The 16,681-nt window shown below is 42.8% G+C and overlaps 2 protein-coding genes across 9 annotated transcripts in view; one reads left to right on the top strand and one right to left on the bottom strand.

Annotated features, from left to right (window-relative positions):
• PEX3 (peroxisomal biogenesis factor 3) overlaps positions 1-14,740 on the top strand; it is a 16,944-nt gene extending 2,204 nt beyond the window's left edge. Inside the window, exons 1-12 of one of the 3 annotated variants that reach the window (XM_085881739.1) lie at positions 7,541-7,672; positions 8,858-9,020; positions 9,113-9,410; positions 9,513-9,556; positions 9,775-9,905; positions 11,220-11,286; positions 11,406-11,460; positions 11,631-11,841; positions 12,220-12,290; positions 12,392-12,511; positions 12,809-12,902; positions 13,688-14,740. In XM_085881739.1, the coding sequence (XP_085737865.1) occupies positions 9,337-9,410; positions 9,513-9,556; positions 9,775-9,905; positions 11,220-11,286; positions 11,406-11,460; positions 11,631-11,841; positions 12,220-12,290; positions 12,392-12,511; positions 12,809-12,902; positions 13,688-13,765 (945 nt within the window). In that variant the 5' untranslated portion in view covers positions 7,541-7,672; positions 8,858-9,020; positions 9,113-9,336 and the 3' untranslated portion in view covers positions 13,766-14,740. Of the gene's footprint in view, positions 1-7,540; positions 7,673-8,857; positions 9,411-9,512; positions 9,557-9,774; positions 9,906-11,219; positions 11,287-11,405; positions 11,461-11,630; positions 11,842-12,219; positions 12,291-12,391; positions 12,512-12,808; positions 12,903-13,687 lie in introns of those variants that run through there. The other 2 variants (XM_085881737.1, XM_085881738.1) reach the window with 2 other exon arrangements.
• LOC147026370 (sodium/potassium-transporting ATPase subunit beta-1-interacting protein 3-like) overlaps positions 14,708-16,681 on the bottom strand; it is a 298,816-nt gene continuing 296,842 nt past the window's right edge. For all 6 annotated transcript variants that reach the window (XM_085881744.1, XM_085881745.1, XM_085881746.1 and 3 more), the window contains one exon: positions 14,708-16,458. Coding sequence is in view for 4 of the 6 variants with exons in the window: in XM_085881745.1 (XP_085737871.1) it covers positions 16,449-16,458 (10 nt within the window). In the remaining 2 variants the exon portion in view is untranslated. The remainder of the gene's footprint in view (positions 16,459-16,681) is intronic.

The raw sequence follows: 16,681 nt of genomic DNA, 5'->3' as shown, positions 1-16,681 counted from the left end.
TACTCATAAGTCGAAACACGTCGCGGTAATGTCTTTTTTACGCGAAACTTATTTCTAACTTATGTTTGACGTGCTTTGAACCAATTCTTTACGTAGTCCCAACACACATCGACGTATGTAGATGTATTCCAATGACGTCTTCCGGTCGACAAAAAAAAAAAATGAACGTGTTTCTACCTTACAACTGCCATATAAAGACGTGTTCCCAGCGGTTTTGGGAATTGGTAGATAAAAATGCTGCTCATAAAAGGGGAACCCAACAGTGTTTTCGAGTCCTTTTTGAGTCGATGTCCATGTCAGCAGTAACAGTATCAGTATCAGTATCAGTATTAGTATTAGTAGTAGGTGAGTGTGAGAGGGAGGGTGTGGGTTATGATGGATCCTCCTTGCGTCCGCGTGTCTATGGGTAGGAGACATCTTTTCACCATTGTTCGAAGTTCTTCGCGGCTAATTTTTTATGGGGCTTTTTCAACAATGAGTTATAGCTTGTTTTTACGATTTAGGTCTATTCATAACGGGTTGGACAAATGCACAATGAACTAATAATGTGCATAGAGCACTTTGATTACTTATAGATACGATATACCAACGAATAGTTATCGTGAAGCCGGCGTTCACAAACTATGCCCAACGATAGCCTAACTTATCCATATCATGCGGCAGTTTATCTTTGCCGGTGACGTAGAGTTTGCTATTCATAGGCTGCCACTCAACGATTTAAATGGCTGCATCTCCACTATTGAAAGTAGACGCTTGCGCTCAACAATTGGATTTTTTTTACACTCAACGACTTTTAAACGGTACCACTCAGCTATTTTAATTGTTTACAATGAACGATTTCAATTGCTGTCACTCGCCTTTGTTTTTTGACGCTGGGGTTTGGAAATTTGAAGCGTTTCTTCTGAACGTGTTAAAACGCTCAAACTCGACTATTTTAAATAGACGCTGCCAATGGACAATTGGAATCATAGCCAAGCTAGACATCGAAGTGTGAACATCCTCATCATGCTGAAGAAAAGTTTGAAGAATGCTGCAAATAAGTGTCCTGGCCGTGGCCGTGGACGCTGACGCAAGGATGATCCATTATACCGACGTCTTTCAGCCTATGCGTAACTTAAAAGTAACGTCTGTCGATGTGTGGCAACGATCGCGTAACGTGCCAACAACACGTTAATCATAGGTTAGAAATAAGTTTCGGGTATGCTAAACATTACCTCGGCGTGTCTCAACTTATGATTAACTTACAAGTAGCATGTGTTGACATCTGTCAACGATCGCAGACCGTGCATACAACTTGTAGCCAGCGTAGCGGAACGTGTGAGTCATACGCTGGCATACGTCGTGAAATTTCAAGCATGAAAAAATTTGAGGACAACCAAAAAGTACAACGTTTAAAGCCAGCGTACAACGACGTATGGCAGTGTTTTTCAGCGTGCTCTCAATGTTATCAAAACTTACCCATAACGTATTCAACGTGTGCCAGCGTTTTAGAAAAAAAATTCAAAAATTGGCATACATTGGCTAAAACGTCAAGGTGTGACCGGGCCTTTAGCTCATTTGAGATTGTTTTTTTTACCAAGTAACAAGGATGAAAACACAACCTCGGTCCACCTTCAGTGGTGGATGCCGTTACCGATGTACCATGCTGTGGTACCGAGTATTGGTTCTGCTGAAGCAGTTTTTTTGCCAAGTGTCATGCCAGGCGGTTTGCCATCCCTCTCCCAGAAGTAGTTAAGGCAGGAGTTTGTAATTTGTTTAAATGTACCGGCGATAGCTTGCATACTCCACACAAAGGACACCGTGAGATATTCGTGGCAGCAGACGGGACGTCCGTTTTAACGTCTGTTTTAGGGATGGTGTGCACAGTTTACAGCTGGGTTGGAATTCAAACCTAGGCCTTTGGAAGTTTCTCCTTTGGACATTATTGACTCCTTTGGAAATTTCTCAACCTTTGGACATTATTGACTCCTTTGGAAGTTTTTCAACCTTTGGTCATTATTGACTCCTTTGGAAATTTCTCAACCTTTGGACATTATTGACTCCTTTGGAAAAGTTTCTCAACCTTTGGAAGATTCTCAACCTGTGGACATTTTAACTCCTTTGGAAATTTCTCAGCCTTTGGACATTATTCACTCCTTTGGAAATTTCTCAACCTTTGGACATTATTGACTCCTTTGGAAAAGTTTCTCAACCTTTGGACATTATTGACTCCTTTGGAAAAGTTTCTCAACCTTTGGACATTATTGACTCCTTTGGAAATTTCTCAACCTCTGGACATTATTGACTCCTTTGGAAAAGTTTCTCAACCTTTGGAAGATTCTCAACCTGTGGACATTTTAACTCCTTTGGAAATTTCTCAACCTTTGGACATTATTGACTCCTTTGGAAAAGTTTCTCAACCTTTGGACATTTTAACTCCTTTGGAAATTTCTCAACCTTTGGACATTATTGACTCCTTTGGAAAAGTTTCTCAACCTTTGGACATTATTGACTCCTTTGGAAGTTTTTCAACCTTTGGACATTATTGACTCCTTTGGAAATTTCTCAACCTTTGGACATTATTGACTCCTTTGGAAAAGTTTCTCAACCTTTGGAAGATTCTCAACCTGTGGACATTTTAACTCCTTTGGAAATTTCTCAGCCTTTGGACATTATTCACTCCTTTGGAAATTTCTCAACCTTTGGACATTATTGACTCCTTTGGAAAAGTTTCTCAACCTTTGGAAGATTCTCAACCTTTGGACATTTTAACTTCTTTGGAAATTTCTCAACCTTTGGACATTATTGACTCCTTTGGAAAAGATTCTCAACCTTTGGACATTATTGACTCCTTTGGAAAAGTTTCTCAACCTTTGGAAGATTCTCAACCTTTGGACATTTTAACTTCTTTGGAAATTTCTCAACCTTTGGACATTATTGACTCCTTTGGAAGTTTCTCAACCTTTGGACATTATTGACTCCTTTGGAAAAGTTTCTCAACCTTTGGAAATTATTGACTCCTTTGGAAGTTTTTCAACCTTTGGACATTATTGACTCCTTTGGAAGTTTCTCAACCTTTGGACATTATTGACTCCTTTGGAAGTTTCTCAACCTTTGGACATTATTGACTCCTTTGGAAATTTCTCAACCTTTGGACATTATTGACTCCTTTGGAAGTTTCTCAACATTTGGACATTATTGACTCCTTTGGAAATTTCTCAACCTTTGCACATTATTGACTCCTTTGGAAAAGTTTCTCAAACTTTGGAAGATTCTCAACCTTTGGACATTTTAACTCCTTTGGAAATTTCTCAACCTCTGGACATTATTGACTCCTTTGGAAATTTCTCAACCTTTGGACATTATTGACTCCTTTGGAAATTTCTCAACCTTTGGACATTATTGACTCCTTTGGAAATTTCTCAACCTTTGGACATTATTGACTCCTTTGGAAAAGTTTCTCAACCTTTGGACATTATTGACTCCTTTGGAAGTTTCTCAACCTTTGGACATTATTGACTCCTTTGGAAGTTTTTCAACCTTTGGACATTATTGACTCCTTTGGAAATTTCTCAACCTTTGGACATTATTGACTCCTTTGGAAAAGTTTCTCAACCTTTGGAAGATTCTCAACCTGTGGACATTTTAACTCGTTTGGAAGTTTCTCAACCTTTGGACATTATTGACTCCTTTGGAAAAGTTTCTCAACCTTTGGACATTATTGACTCCTTTGGAAAAGTTTCTCAACCTTTGGAAGATTCTCAACCTTTGGACATTTTAACTCCTTTGGACATTTTAACTCCTTTGGAAATTTCTCAACCTTTGGACATTATTGACTCCTTTGGAAAAGTTTCTCAACCTTTGGACATTATCGACTCCTTTGGACATTATTGACTCCTTTGGAAGTTTCTCAACCTTTGGACATTATTGACTCCTTTGGAAGTTTCTCAACCTTTGGACATTATTGACTCCTTTGGAAGTTTCTCAACCTTTGGACATTATTGACTCCTTTGGAAAAGTTTCTCAACCTTTGGACATTATTGACTCCTTTGGAAAAGTTTCTCAACCTTTGGACATTATTGACTCCTTTGGAAGTTTTTCAACCTTTGGACATTATTGACTCCTTTGGAAGTTTCTCAACCTTTGGACATTATTGACTCCTTTGGAAGTTTCTCAATCTTTGGACATTATTGACTCCTTTGGAAAAGTTTCTCAACCTTTGGACATTTTAACTCATTTGGAAATTTCTCAACCTTTGGACATTATTGACTCCTTTGGAAGTTTTTCAACCTTTGGACATTATTGACTCCTTTGGAAAAGTTTCTCAACCTTTGGACATTATTGACTCCTTTGGAAGTTTCTCAACCTTTGGACATTATTGACTCCTTTGGAAGTTTTTCAACCTTTGGACATTATTGACTCCTTTGGAAGTTTCTCAACCTTTGGACATTATTGACTCCTTTGGAAGTTTCTCAACCTTTGGACATTATTGACTCCTTTGGAAGTTTCTCAACCTTTGGACATTATTGACTCCTTTGGAAAAGTTTCTCAACCTTTGGACATTTTAACTCCTTTGGAAGTTTCTCAACCTTCGGACATTATTGACTCCTTTGGAAGTTTTTCAACCTTTGGACATTATTGACCTCTTTGGAAGATTCTCAACCTTTAGACATTTTAACTCCTTTGGAAGTTTCTCAACCTTCGGACATTATTGACTCCTTTGGAAGTTTCTCAACCTTTAGACATTATTGACTCCTTTGGAAGTTTCTCAACCTTTGGACTGGTTCCACGGGCACTGAGACTGTTCAAAACCGAAACAGAAAAAAGAATCCAGCCATCAAAAGCAGAATGTCCAGGAACATTCACTCGACGTTTATGTGCTGTATCGAAGGATGAATCTGTTGCCACTAGAGTGTAGAGCAGTTGGTCCAAACATTTTTGGGTGTGCGAACCCTTTGTGAACTCACCCTCCCACCCCCCGTCCCAAACATTTCAGCTCATTATGTACAACTATCATGGCGGCACGGCTGCTAAGTCCATTGGAGGCCTTGGAGACTCCAAGCCTTTGCACACGTTCCCTGGTGACACCTTATTTGAACGCGACAAGTCCCATCGATTTGAGTTGGGGTAACTCACCTCCGCTGCTGTGGATCTACGGCAATGCCTTCACAACCCCCTTGTGGGTCCATAGACCACAAATTATGAATTACAGGCGGAGAGAGATATGTGAACACTTTGAACTGTTGAGCCTGAGTTTGAATCCCAACCCAGCTATAAACTCTCATCCTGGTGTTTCAGCGGCAGGGCAAGGTATCATTGAGTTTGCCGTCCCTCAGAATGACGATAAACTGGGCATCTCATCTGCCATCCCACGGTGTCTTGAATGAAGAGTAGGTGAGTTATCACCGGCACCCTGAACAAATCACAAATCCCTGTCTTGAATGACTGCTGGGATGGACAACTGTAAACCTCAGGCAGCATAACCCTTGGTTGCACAGATGCTCTGCCAAGTGTGTAAACAACAACAACAGGCATTTTTAAGGCCATTTTCCCTGCTAGAGCGGGCTTAGCCTTGCGACCCCGTGACAATCTAATCCACTTTGCCTTATTTTCTGCATCTCCCCTTGTTGACCCCATCACCCGCATTTCTTCTTCCACCACCTTTAGCCAAGTCTTTCTCGGTCTTGCCCATCCTCTACTTCTATCTACATTCATTTCCATCACTCTTCTTACCCAGTCACTTCATCCTTCCTCAACACATGACCCAACCATCTCAACCTGTTTCTCTTCACAACATCCATCACAGGCTCTATTCCCATTATCTTCCGCAATTCATCATTTCTCTTCCTCTCTCTCTCAACGATATTCCGCAAATCCACCGAACCATTTGCATTTCCACTCTTTGCAGCCTTCGTTGCTGTTCTACGTTCATTACCCTTGTCTCGCTCTCATAAATTGTAGCACTTCTCACACATGCAGCACACACCTTTCCTTTTAACCTCAACGACACTTCCCTCCTCGTCAACACGCCACTCGGTTTCCGAAACGTCTTCCATGCACATCTCACTCTCGCAACCGTCGCCGAGTGTGATCCACCTTCTCCATTCAGCGTGTCTCCGAGGTCGCAAAATGTTTTCACACCTTCCAACTTCATGCTATCTCCAAGATTCAACTCAACATTTCCTCCATCTGTAACTCCCTCTATGCACACCTTGCACTTGGATGTAGCTACCACACTGTGAATGACACTCTCACACCACAACATTTTCAATGAACCCACTCATTCTCAAAAGCATACAACTAGATCCTGGTAGATATAGTTGTATGCTTTGTACGTTGTACGTTGAATTGAGCGTATGTTGTACGCTTTGTACGTACGCGCATTGTACATTGAATTGAGTTCACTCCAACATCTTTCCTGCACACAGCACACGGCCACTTCCCAGTTATTTTCACCATCACCTTTGTCTTTCCGATATTCACCTTCAAACTTTTTGCTTCCATACATTCCTTCCACTTGTTCATCTTCTCCTTCAGTCCATCCATACTCTCCGCAATCAACACCAAATCATCTGCGCACAACAACTCCCACGGTAAACCCTCCTTTGCGCTCCGAGCCAGCACCTCCATCACAACTACAAATAGAAGTGGACTTGGTACCGACCCCTGGTGCAACCCGACCTTCACCTCAAACTCACCACTGTTCCCATCCTTCGCACTTACAGCTGTGCGTGCTCTCTCGTGCGTTGCCATCACTACTCTGATCAACCATTCCTCCACTCCTAACTTCCTCAATGCCCATGTCATTACTTCATGTGGAACCCAATCAATTGCTTTCTCCAGATCAACAAACCCAAACAACAACTTCCTCTTCTCCCTGTACTTCTGCAACTGCCTTACAATAAAAATCGCATCTGTCATTGCTCTTTCCGGCATAAATCCAAATTGCATTTCAACAATCTTCACCTTCTTCCTTATCCTCTTTTCCAACACCCTTTCCAATACCTTCATTTTATGCTCCAGCAACTTTATTGCTCTATACGAGCCACAGTCCGGAGGGTCACCTTTCCCTTTGTACAGAGGGACGAGGGTACTTGGTTCCAAATCCACTGGAATGCGGCCTTCTTTCACCACCAGATTACAGATCTGTCATTCTCTTCACACCCCAACTTCCCGCTGCCTTCAACCTATCTCCCACTACTCCCGTCGGCCCTCCCGCTTTTCTACTCTTCATTGCTCTTATCGCTTCCTCCACTTCCTTCTCAGTTATCTTCTCTACCGGTCCTAAAACTGGGTTACTGTCGATGTTGCCATCTCATCCATTCTCTGCATTCAACAGCCTTTCCATACATCTCTTGCATCTTCCTTTAATTCCATCTGGGTCCACAACGATTTGTCCCACTTCATCCTTCAAGCAACTCACCCCCGTCACATCGCACCTCACTTTCGCTATCTGCTTTGCAGTCTTCCAAGTGTGTGGTACATTAAATTAATTGATTGAAGGATGTAAAGTGAAAGAAAATACATCATGATGAGAGTTTAAATGTATCTTCGTACACAGGATTGTACGTGCTGGGGAATTATGCGCAGCGCAAGCTCGTTGAGCTCCAGGAGCAAGAGGCAACGGAGCTACTCGCGCAGCTACGGAGACAACACCACTTTGAGAATAGCCAAAGAACCTGCATTTCCACAGGTGCTGGAATGTTTCTCGTGCTCGATGGATGCATTGACGTCGGCACACTTCATCCTTTCTGCATTTCATTCCAAGTGCAGTCTGATCTCTAGCTCCTTATTTGAGATGCCAACAAATGATCTTTACTTCGCAATTACACCCATGTTGTAACAATGGGTCTGAGTACAAAAGTAGTTGTTCAAAAAAAAACAAATGACATGCATTGAAGTTTGACTGAGATATCCAGTGTGAGTTTGAATCCTGACCGTGCTATAAACTGTCACCGTGATGTCTCGCAGGCAGTGCGAGGCTTAAATGTGTGTGCCGTCGTTCCGATGGCCGTTAAACTAGTTGTCCCGTCTGCGAGCATTGGCGGATATTAAAGATCCCACGGCGAGCTATCGCCAGCAACCTGAGCAAATCACAAATCCCTGCTCTAACCTATGGGGGGCACTGCATGAACGGCACAGCCGTGCCCCCCTACATCAAACCTTTGTCTGCCTTACATAAATGACCACGTCCATGCGATGTGTGGCTGGAATTAGGATAGTAAGAACAGTTAAACATTACCTTAAATGGTGGTTGAGAGAAGATAGAAGCTGTATCTGTGTCCTGGTGTTGCATCCCATGATTGTTCTGAATCGTCGTTTTCACTGCAAGATTGTGGGGATGTTTTTTTTTTTTTATATTGTCAAAGGCACATTACTTTCAAATCTCCAGCCAGGTATGTTCACATACACACGCAGCTGCTGCAATAACTGCAACTTCATCAACCCCACCAAATCACTGTCGGGACGGAACTCCACCGTCGCCATTCCAGGTCATTTCACACGCACCTCATGCAATGCCATTTACTGTATCTCGTGGTCACTCTGCAACAAACTGTACATCCTTAAAACTGCTAGACGACTTCAAAAATCGCTTTCGTGAACATCTCGTTGATGTCAGAACTCACGACGACGATATCGGCAATCTAGTCTCACGTCACTTCAACCTCACAGGACTCTGTTCATCGCACGTCAGTCTGTGGTTTGGCTCTATTCCATGGAAACAACGACTCACAGAAACTCACAGAAGAGGAAACCACCTGTAAACTTGGACTATTAGCACCGCATGGTTTAAATGAGAAGATTTAATTCAGCTGAAATATCAACCGACATTCTTCCCTCCCCCTTAGTTTGTCTTCTTTTTCTTTTCCCTTTCCAGTTCTCTTCTTCCTATCCCTCTCTACCATACACATCACACGTGATGTGGAGACCTCTGCCCAATCGGTGCTCATCACTCCCAGCACATCAGTGATGACGTAATTGTGCAAGTCTTCCTGTTTGAACCTCTGCCCCCATTGTTCCCTCTTTTGCTCCGACGAAGGGTGAGACCCGAAACGTTAGTTTTTCCTTTTACTCAAGGTGGAAGGAATTTTTTTTTTTTAATCTGTTCTTACTTCCTTTGCCGCCCATGCAGATCACTATTTGTGTGACGAAGGTAGCGATTTATAATTTCGCTGGAATTGGAGTCGGCCTGACGGATTTATTTGTCTCACCCAGAATCTGAGCGCACAGCCATTCTGCTTCATCAGTCGTAGTTTGTCATCAAAACATGCATCGATGCAAATGATATTTATCGCTTAAACTGTACTATATCAATAACGATGATTTATTTTACTATTCCCGACCCAAGTTCTTTCAATGATCCCATCATTAAGGAAATCCATCGTACAGCAGCTGGAATCTGAAAGCCTCACCGCTGTCCTGAAGTCAAAGTGAGTAGCACATTTTGTACTGCCGGCTTTGTTGTTTACACGCACACGTCCTCGTTGATAACCTCATACTCTTGTTAACAGATCATCATGTTGATGTTTCAGGCCAGCAAACAAATTAGAAATCTGGGAAGACTTAAAGATATTGGGCAAGTATTTACTTTTTATTCTCCCAATTCCACGGTGTCACACGTTCATAGTTGAAGATGTTAGTGGCCATAGTTTTCCCGAATGTATTACAATGTTAATCTGTTTAATTTTGTTTACTTTCAACACATGTTGCTTCCATCTCGTAAACACTTTGTATTCGTGCTTGGTTTTTTTTTTATGAATTGTCGTGAAGGTGCATGCTCCCGCTTCCGTTCAGGTTTCAGCCGTGCCATCGTCGCCGTGTACAGCACTTCCACACTCGCCGTGCTGCTCTGTGTGCAGCTCAACATCATCGGCGGTTATATCTATCTGGACAACCGTGTGGAGAACTTTGGTGCATTTGGACGGGTAATCCCCCACAGCTTTAAAATTGAGACTTCGTTGACCAGGGATTTTCGGTTCGAACTAGTGCTGGGCCTCGGTTCAGATCCGTCTTGGTAATCTCGGCAAAATATGCCGGCTCCCAGATCGGCTCGGAACTCGGATAAGTTTGCAATTTAAAAGAAAACAAACAAACAAAAAAACGTTTGTATCCTGGTCACGTTCACCACTGAACACCAGCAAAAATTGGTCCAGGAAACCCAATGAAGAGTCGGCTGTTTATATCGTGGGCACTTTTGATTTGCGTTCTACACTAATTTTCCCGCGGAGGTAGGGAACGCACCTGCTTATGCATGCTGAGGTGCAATGGCAACGTGGCCTACGTAAGCGTAGAAGTGCAGTGTAAGCAGAAGAAGTTCTCCGTAGAAGTGGAAATTTTCACACTGAGCGACATGAACGCGTGTCCGCATGTTTTTAATTTCACGGAGCGGTCACAAAACACATGACCGTCTCGACGTTGTCGACCGTTTTCGAAGAGAGGAAATGAACTGCAGTGTAAGCAGAACTGAAGAGAAACTGGTAATCAAAACTTACTTGATTTCAAAGCTGAGCTTTACGAACCTGGTGTAAATCATACGGAACCAATGAAAATACGACGGGAAAGTACAGTCAATCAAATCGATAGTTAATCGGATGGGGGAGATTGGTGAATTCATGGTCCCCTGGAGCATTGGGTATTTTTTAATCATTCCGATCTCTGGCATCGTCATCACCGTCTCCAAACTGGTACGGGACCTTCACCTGTCCCAGCTTTCTTTGTCAGCAGCTCGGACAGACAGTGCATCAAGCTCTACTTTAACCAAGCTTGCCGGTTTAGTGAACCATTGAAGTTCGTCCGCTTTTGAAATCTGCTTCAAATGACGAAGCGTATTTGCCGTTGAATGGTCAACGCTGAAGCACAGTACTGTCGATGCAAACCACGTAGGCCTATGGCACACATGCTGGCCCAAGCACATTGCTTGTTACTCACTACGACGTGACTGACAACCGTAGGCTGTGAGTACGGTACTCAGGTTTTTTTTTTGTGTGATCTGATGCTGTAATCTCTCCAAAAAAGGCAAATATATTCGCGCGTTGTTAAAGCCACGCTTCTCCGTTGTAGCGTGGAATGCGCGAAAATGTCCACTTCTACGGAACTTAAACATCCGAGTTCTTTCCGAGTTGACACCCAATCCCGGCTTGACTCAGACTCTGCTCAGAAGAGCAACTTGCTGAGTTTGGGGACAGCACCAGTTCAAAACATTCCTGCAGAGCTCTAATTTGTGTCTTCTTTCGCCGCAGAAGCTGAAGTTGTCGTATGGCGCACAGCAGCGTTACCTGTCCTCCGTCGAACACCTGTTGGGTGATGGTATGGAATCTTCATTTTTCCGATCCCCGTTTCTTGTAACTTCAAGGTGATGCCGTCGTGTAAAGTGCATGCCATGCATGTGTGTACGCAACGTGCAGCAGCGAGTTTGTTTTCTGCAGGCCTGAGACAGCTCGTCACGTCGGTGAAGGGTGTGGTGCAGGATGTGCTCGGATGGTGAGTGCAGCAAACTTGTGCTTTTATTTTGAACGGTAGTTGAAAGGTTGTTGTTTTTAAACGGGTTTGCATTTGACATGCCTAGATGATGAAGGAATGTCACACAGATAGAATGGTTTCCCATCAGAAAGGCTTCTCTGAGCCATTTTGTCACTTCCCCACTTGCGCAGCGTTCAGCTTAAGCAGGCCATCTCGCAGGCCAAATTACGAGACTTTATCACTGACATTCGCCGTCGCATTGAAGAATCGACATTGGGGAATCTATCCGAGATAGGAGGCACCAAAATTCAAACCGTGCGCCTTGCTCAAGGACATTCACCTAGCATCTCACCACTTGTACGCTTCATGCTGCCTGATGAAGATGACTGCTTTTCCGCACAGGTACCTCACTCTTGCTTACCTGCAAGTGGTTTCAGAAAGCTTTTTATTTTGTTCTCTCCCATTTTCCCCTTTCTCTTTCCTTCTCCTCCCCTCCAGCTTTCCCCTCACCTTTTTCGTGTGTTGCTTTTTCGGCTGCACTGTACCTGTTTGGCCTTCACATTTTATATTCCCGTGGGAGACGCAGCATGCACCCAATGACCTAATTGGTGTGTGCGTGCACGTGTGTTATAGCAGGTGATTGTGGAGTCGTGTCGTATCGATCTCCATTCAAGCCAAATTAACATTCTTTTGATTAATGGCTGTTGCTCTTACTCGTGTGCTGTGAATCTAATCTCGGGATGCTCCTTGTTAAAGTTTTGCTTTATGGTTGTGCTGCAGGCACGTATTTCTACAGACGAGGAAAGGACAACGTTGAAGCTCCTAGATGAAACGCGGGACATGATGGAAAGGTACGTCTGGATATTGTAAAAAAAATAAAAAAAATTTTACTCTTGTTTGCCATTATCAACCTCGGGTGAACCTGATTCTACTTCTCTTCTTGCATCTGCAGCCATGACTTTAATCTGGTGCTGCAAAGCTGCCTTGACATCGGCTTTGCCAGACTGATGGATAATGTGGGACGCTTCTTCGAACCGTCCTCTGCGCCATTGCCGGAAGCCGAATCGTGCGAGTGTGTCTGCGCACCAATCCACCTTAATTTGCAGTTCCTTACTGAACAGGTTTAGTTGAATGGGATGGCTTGTTTAGCATTCTCGTGTGAACTCGTGGCTCACAAATCCCAGGTTCAAATCCCGTGTAATGCCGATTTGTCAAATACTAGTGTCCATGTTAGGGTACGCTGATTGAATACGTGTGTCTTGTCCTGTATGACTTATGATACTCCATATGCCTGAGATAAATGTTAAAAAATTCCTTCCAACCATATGTAGGGACTTCTCGACTCATTCCGTGTTTTCCTCTTGTACAGGCCACCAAACAGCCTTCCTCTTGCTAAACTCATTCCAATCTTCAATGGACAGGTTCACTCTATCTGCAGTGACACCCCCAATCATTTCATCCAGGTGAGATTTTTTTGGTGGAACACAAAGGTTGTCATGCTGTGTTGAGTAACCTAACTATGCCTTAACATATCCACAACCTTGTCCTTTCTGATCCGGAAAGCCTGACCACACGTTCTTACTTATTGTACATAGGCAGCCAGGATGGCCTCGAGGTACAGAATGCACATTCGTTCCTAAACCATTTCGCTTGGGTTCCAATCTTGACCCAGCTACAAACTGTAAACCCAATGTTTCACATTCAGGATGATTCATCAATGCGCGTGCCGTCCCTCGGATGGATGATAAACTGGCATCCTGTCTACCAGCATTAGTTGCTGGACATTTAAATATCCCATGGTGTCCTTTGTTAATAGTTGGTGAGTTATCGCTGGCACCCTGAACAAATTGCACATTCCTGCATGGGCTTTGGGCAAGTGGTCTGTTCCTCTTGGAGGTTTCTCAACACCAGGCTACACTGCTGCGTATCTCAGAGTGTGGTTCCTGTCTGTGCAGCAGATTCTGCACTAAACACATTGAGCAGGTAGTTCACATGCTTCATGTGAACAGCCTTGTTCGGATACGAAGGACAACATAGAACAACAAAATGGGCAAGTGGATGTGTCCCTTGATAGTGAAGGCAAAGTAAGAATCTGATGGTTTCAATGGGAAATCCATGGTTTGAACAGGCCCAGTTGTTTAATGTTTCCAATGTTTGTTCAAACTGCAGTAACAGCTTTCCCTATTGCCTTAGGGAAGAAGTGGGCTGGTAACAGTACTGGAAAAACCTAATGCCTCGTTTTCCCCAGGAACTCCTTACAATGGATGTTATCGAGAACTTTGCAGCCAATTTATATGAAGCCTTCAGTACCCCAGAGCAGCTGTGAAGTGATTCCTGATAAGTTTGCCCTTGTTGGACTGTTTTATTATCTCATCAAGAGTTGGGATATCGGACAAACGGTGCTTGCAAATCATCGGTGGTCAGCCTTCAACTGATACCTACATGGAGGGAAGGATTCGGGTTTGATGTAAGAATGTTTTGCCGGCACCGAGTGATATGTGATACTTGAAGCACACATGATTGGCGGCACAGCATACCCAAATGTAAATATTGGAGCTATTTTTGATTCTTCTACATCCTTAAAAAAAAAAAAAATTCCCACTTCAATACGCAAACGATCATCCATTAACGTGCACTGGTCAGGCCCGATGGCCACGATGTAACTGAATCGCACAATGCCTTGGCTGCCTGAACATCACATTATTGCATTGCCAGGTGTTTGTGGCAAACGTACCCCAATGGTGCCTCATAAGATGGCCCTCATCAAAGTTTTTGATGACCCTCTATACCCCAATGATCAACGGACATGTTTATTAGTGCCATGCCAAAGTAAAGGTGGGTACAAACATCGCTGAATGAGGCATTTCATCTTGTTTTGCACACAAACCCATTAGCCACTTGGCTGTTTTTCAGCATGATCTTGCGGCCATTTTCTGCTGACTTGTGCATCTCGTGCCTGCTAATTGTACGAGTTGCCGGCAATATCTCCGCAAGAGCTCTGTTAATAATGTACTTCATATTTGCTGTTTGCCTGGACTTGCTTGCATCACTTCTGAACAAAACGCCGCTGATGGAATTTTTATTTTATTTTTACCTATCGAATTGCCATCCCATTGTTCAACATTACTGCAAAGAGATTCCATGTTATCACCTTGGAGATGCTGATTGTGATGCCAATCAAATTTATTTTTTGTACAATACAGCATCGTTTGGTGGTTTTTTTTGCTTGTTTGTTTGTTTTTAAACAATTGTCGATGTTCACACGATATGACTTAATAAAAGTCTTTTAATGATTTTCTCACTTCTGTACAAGACAAAACTTTTATAAAACAAACATCAGAATACTCATGGACACGAGTATAAATAATTTATGCAATTTTTTTTTTTTTTCCAACTTAACTCGTGGCAAAGGTTCAATTGGAACTCCCCGTGCAACACAATTAAGGTCATCAATGCAAACTTTTACAACAGCTGGAAGAGGAGTCCTGCCAGGAAACTGCAGAAAAGTTGCAAGTAAACTATTTATTTATTTTAATTTTGGAACAATCTCAAAGAGAATACACGACGTGCCCCGGCAGCCTTGGCAGGAGGGCCGACGACGGAGCAGGGGTCAACCTTGCTTGGGATTTGGATTGAAAGGAAACTGCTTTTGGGCCTGGCAAACTGTTTGAATGGCGTAGGGAAAATTATACCTTAAGTGACAAGTTTGATATCTTGGCCTATGCTGTTCATTGCATACATGGTACATTAGGACTTCCCACAGCAGGTGAAAATATTTGACACAATCGTAAAACACCCTGCAGCTCTATATATCTAAGTAACTGTCACCTTTAACAGTGTAGGCTTTGTGATTAATTCTTTCTGTAAGCAAAGAATTAGCATCATGTGGACTTTAACTTTTTCATGGATTGCCAACCTAAAGATCGGCTTTCGTTACAAATAAACTGCCGGGCAGTCAGTGATGGTGGCAAAGTGACGAAGTGTTCTATATATCTAAAGTTGATCGCTTTTATTTATTTTAGGTTCTCAAAGGTCTGATTTAATTTATTAATTAAATAAAACTCGGTATCATATCTTCGAAAGACAGGTAAACTCGACGTGTGGTCAAGGGACACCACTCAGATGGGGAAAGGAGATAACTCCAGGTAATCTGACTCAAACGGCAATCGCTATGAATGATCTTCGCACAATTTCCTCGTCCTTTTGGGGAAGAAGGTGGGGGGGATCTTTTTGCAATTTATTTCTCAAGTTTAATTTCAGTATCGGTAGTGTATGCTCGGGTAAAAAAAAAAAACAAGAAACATGGGGATGGTTGGGTAGTTAAATCTAGGAATATCTGTCGTTGGGTTGCAGGTCTACTACAGAGAGGTTTATATTAAATCTTGTGTGAATTGAATTCCATTCGCATTTTATATCCTTTGAAAATTAAAGGGTTTTTGTTTGACTGAAAGTATTATCCTGTTGTGGTTTTAATTCTCACATCTATCTCCATCTCTCTCCCTCTCATCCTGTCACCCAGTAACTGAAATTACACCTGAAATCTCTCACCCCCCATGTAATCGAACATCACTAATAAACATTGAGTTAGGAGCTGAATGCTCGTAAAAGCCTTGAATTGTAAATGGGAAACTGGAAAATTTGTCCCTTGTATCTAATGCGGTATTCAAACACAACCTCAAAATGGCCAACTTATACTATACAGTACTTACCTGGTGATTGACACCAAAAGCAAGTTATTTTTTGCTCGAGTTCCTGTACTAAAAATAAGTCGCAAATCCAACATCTAGAACGCTCTGCACCATTGTTTTCTCGTTTTTCAAACCAAGTCTCGCCTTTATGGCCAGTCCAACACGGAGACCCAAGAACGAGGATCGGACTGGTTCTTGTTCATGGGTTCCCGTGGCACGCTGCTCTGTGCTGGAGGCCCAAAGCTGAGTGTCGGTCCCTTTGCAGCATAACCCCTTGGGACTTCATAGCTCATGGAGGGGAGATGCCGCTGCTGGGCGATATCACTTTGTGCTGGGTCGAGGGAAGGGGGTAGGAGTTTATCAGGTATCATGTGGTTTATTAATAAACAAATATCAAATAATTCCATCAATATCTTTGGGAATGGTATTGCCTCTTGTTATCTGTTCCATTGCTACATTTTCACCTGCAAATTGTGCTCTGATTGCATATGCTTAAAACGTGATGTTATGATGTTTGAAATGAGGTTCATTACCCCCACACCCACCTCCCCGCC

This window comes from Eptatretus burgeri, chromosome 5, assembly GCF_056783735.1.
Source record: "Eptatretus burgeri isolate ZD-2024b chromosome 5, Ebu_testis_v1, whole genome shotgun sequence".
Lineage (NCBI taxonomy): Eukaryota > Metazoa > Chordata > Myxini > Myxiniformes > Myxinidae > Eptatretus > Eptatretus burgeri.
Note: the sequence above shows the minus strand (reverse complement) of the source record. Positions and strands in the feature narration are given on the sequence as shown.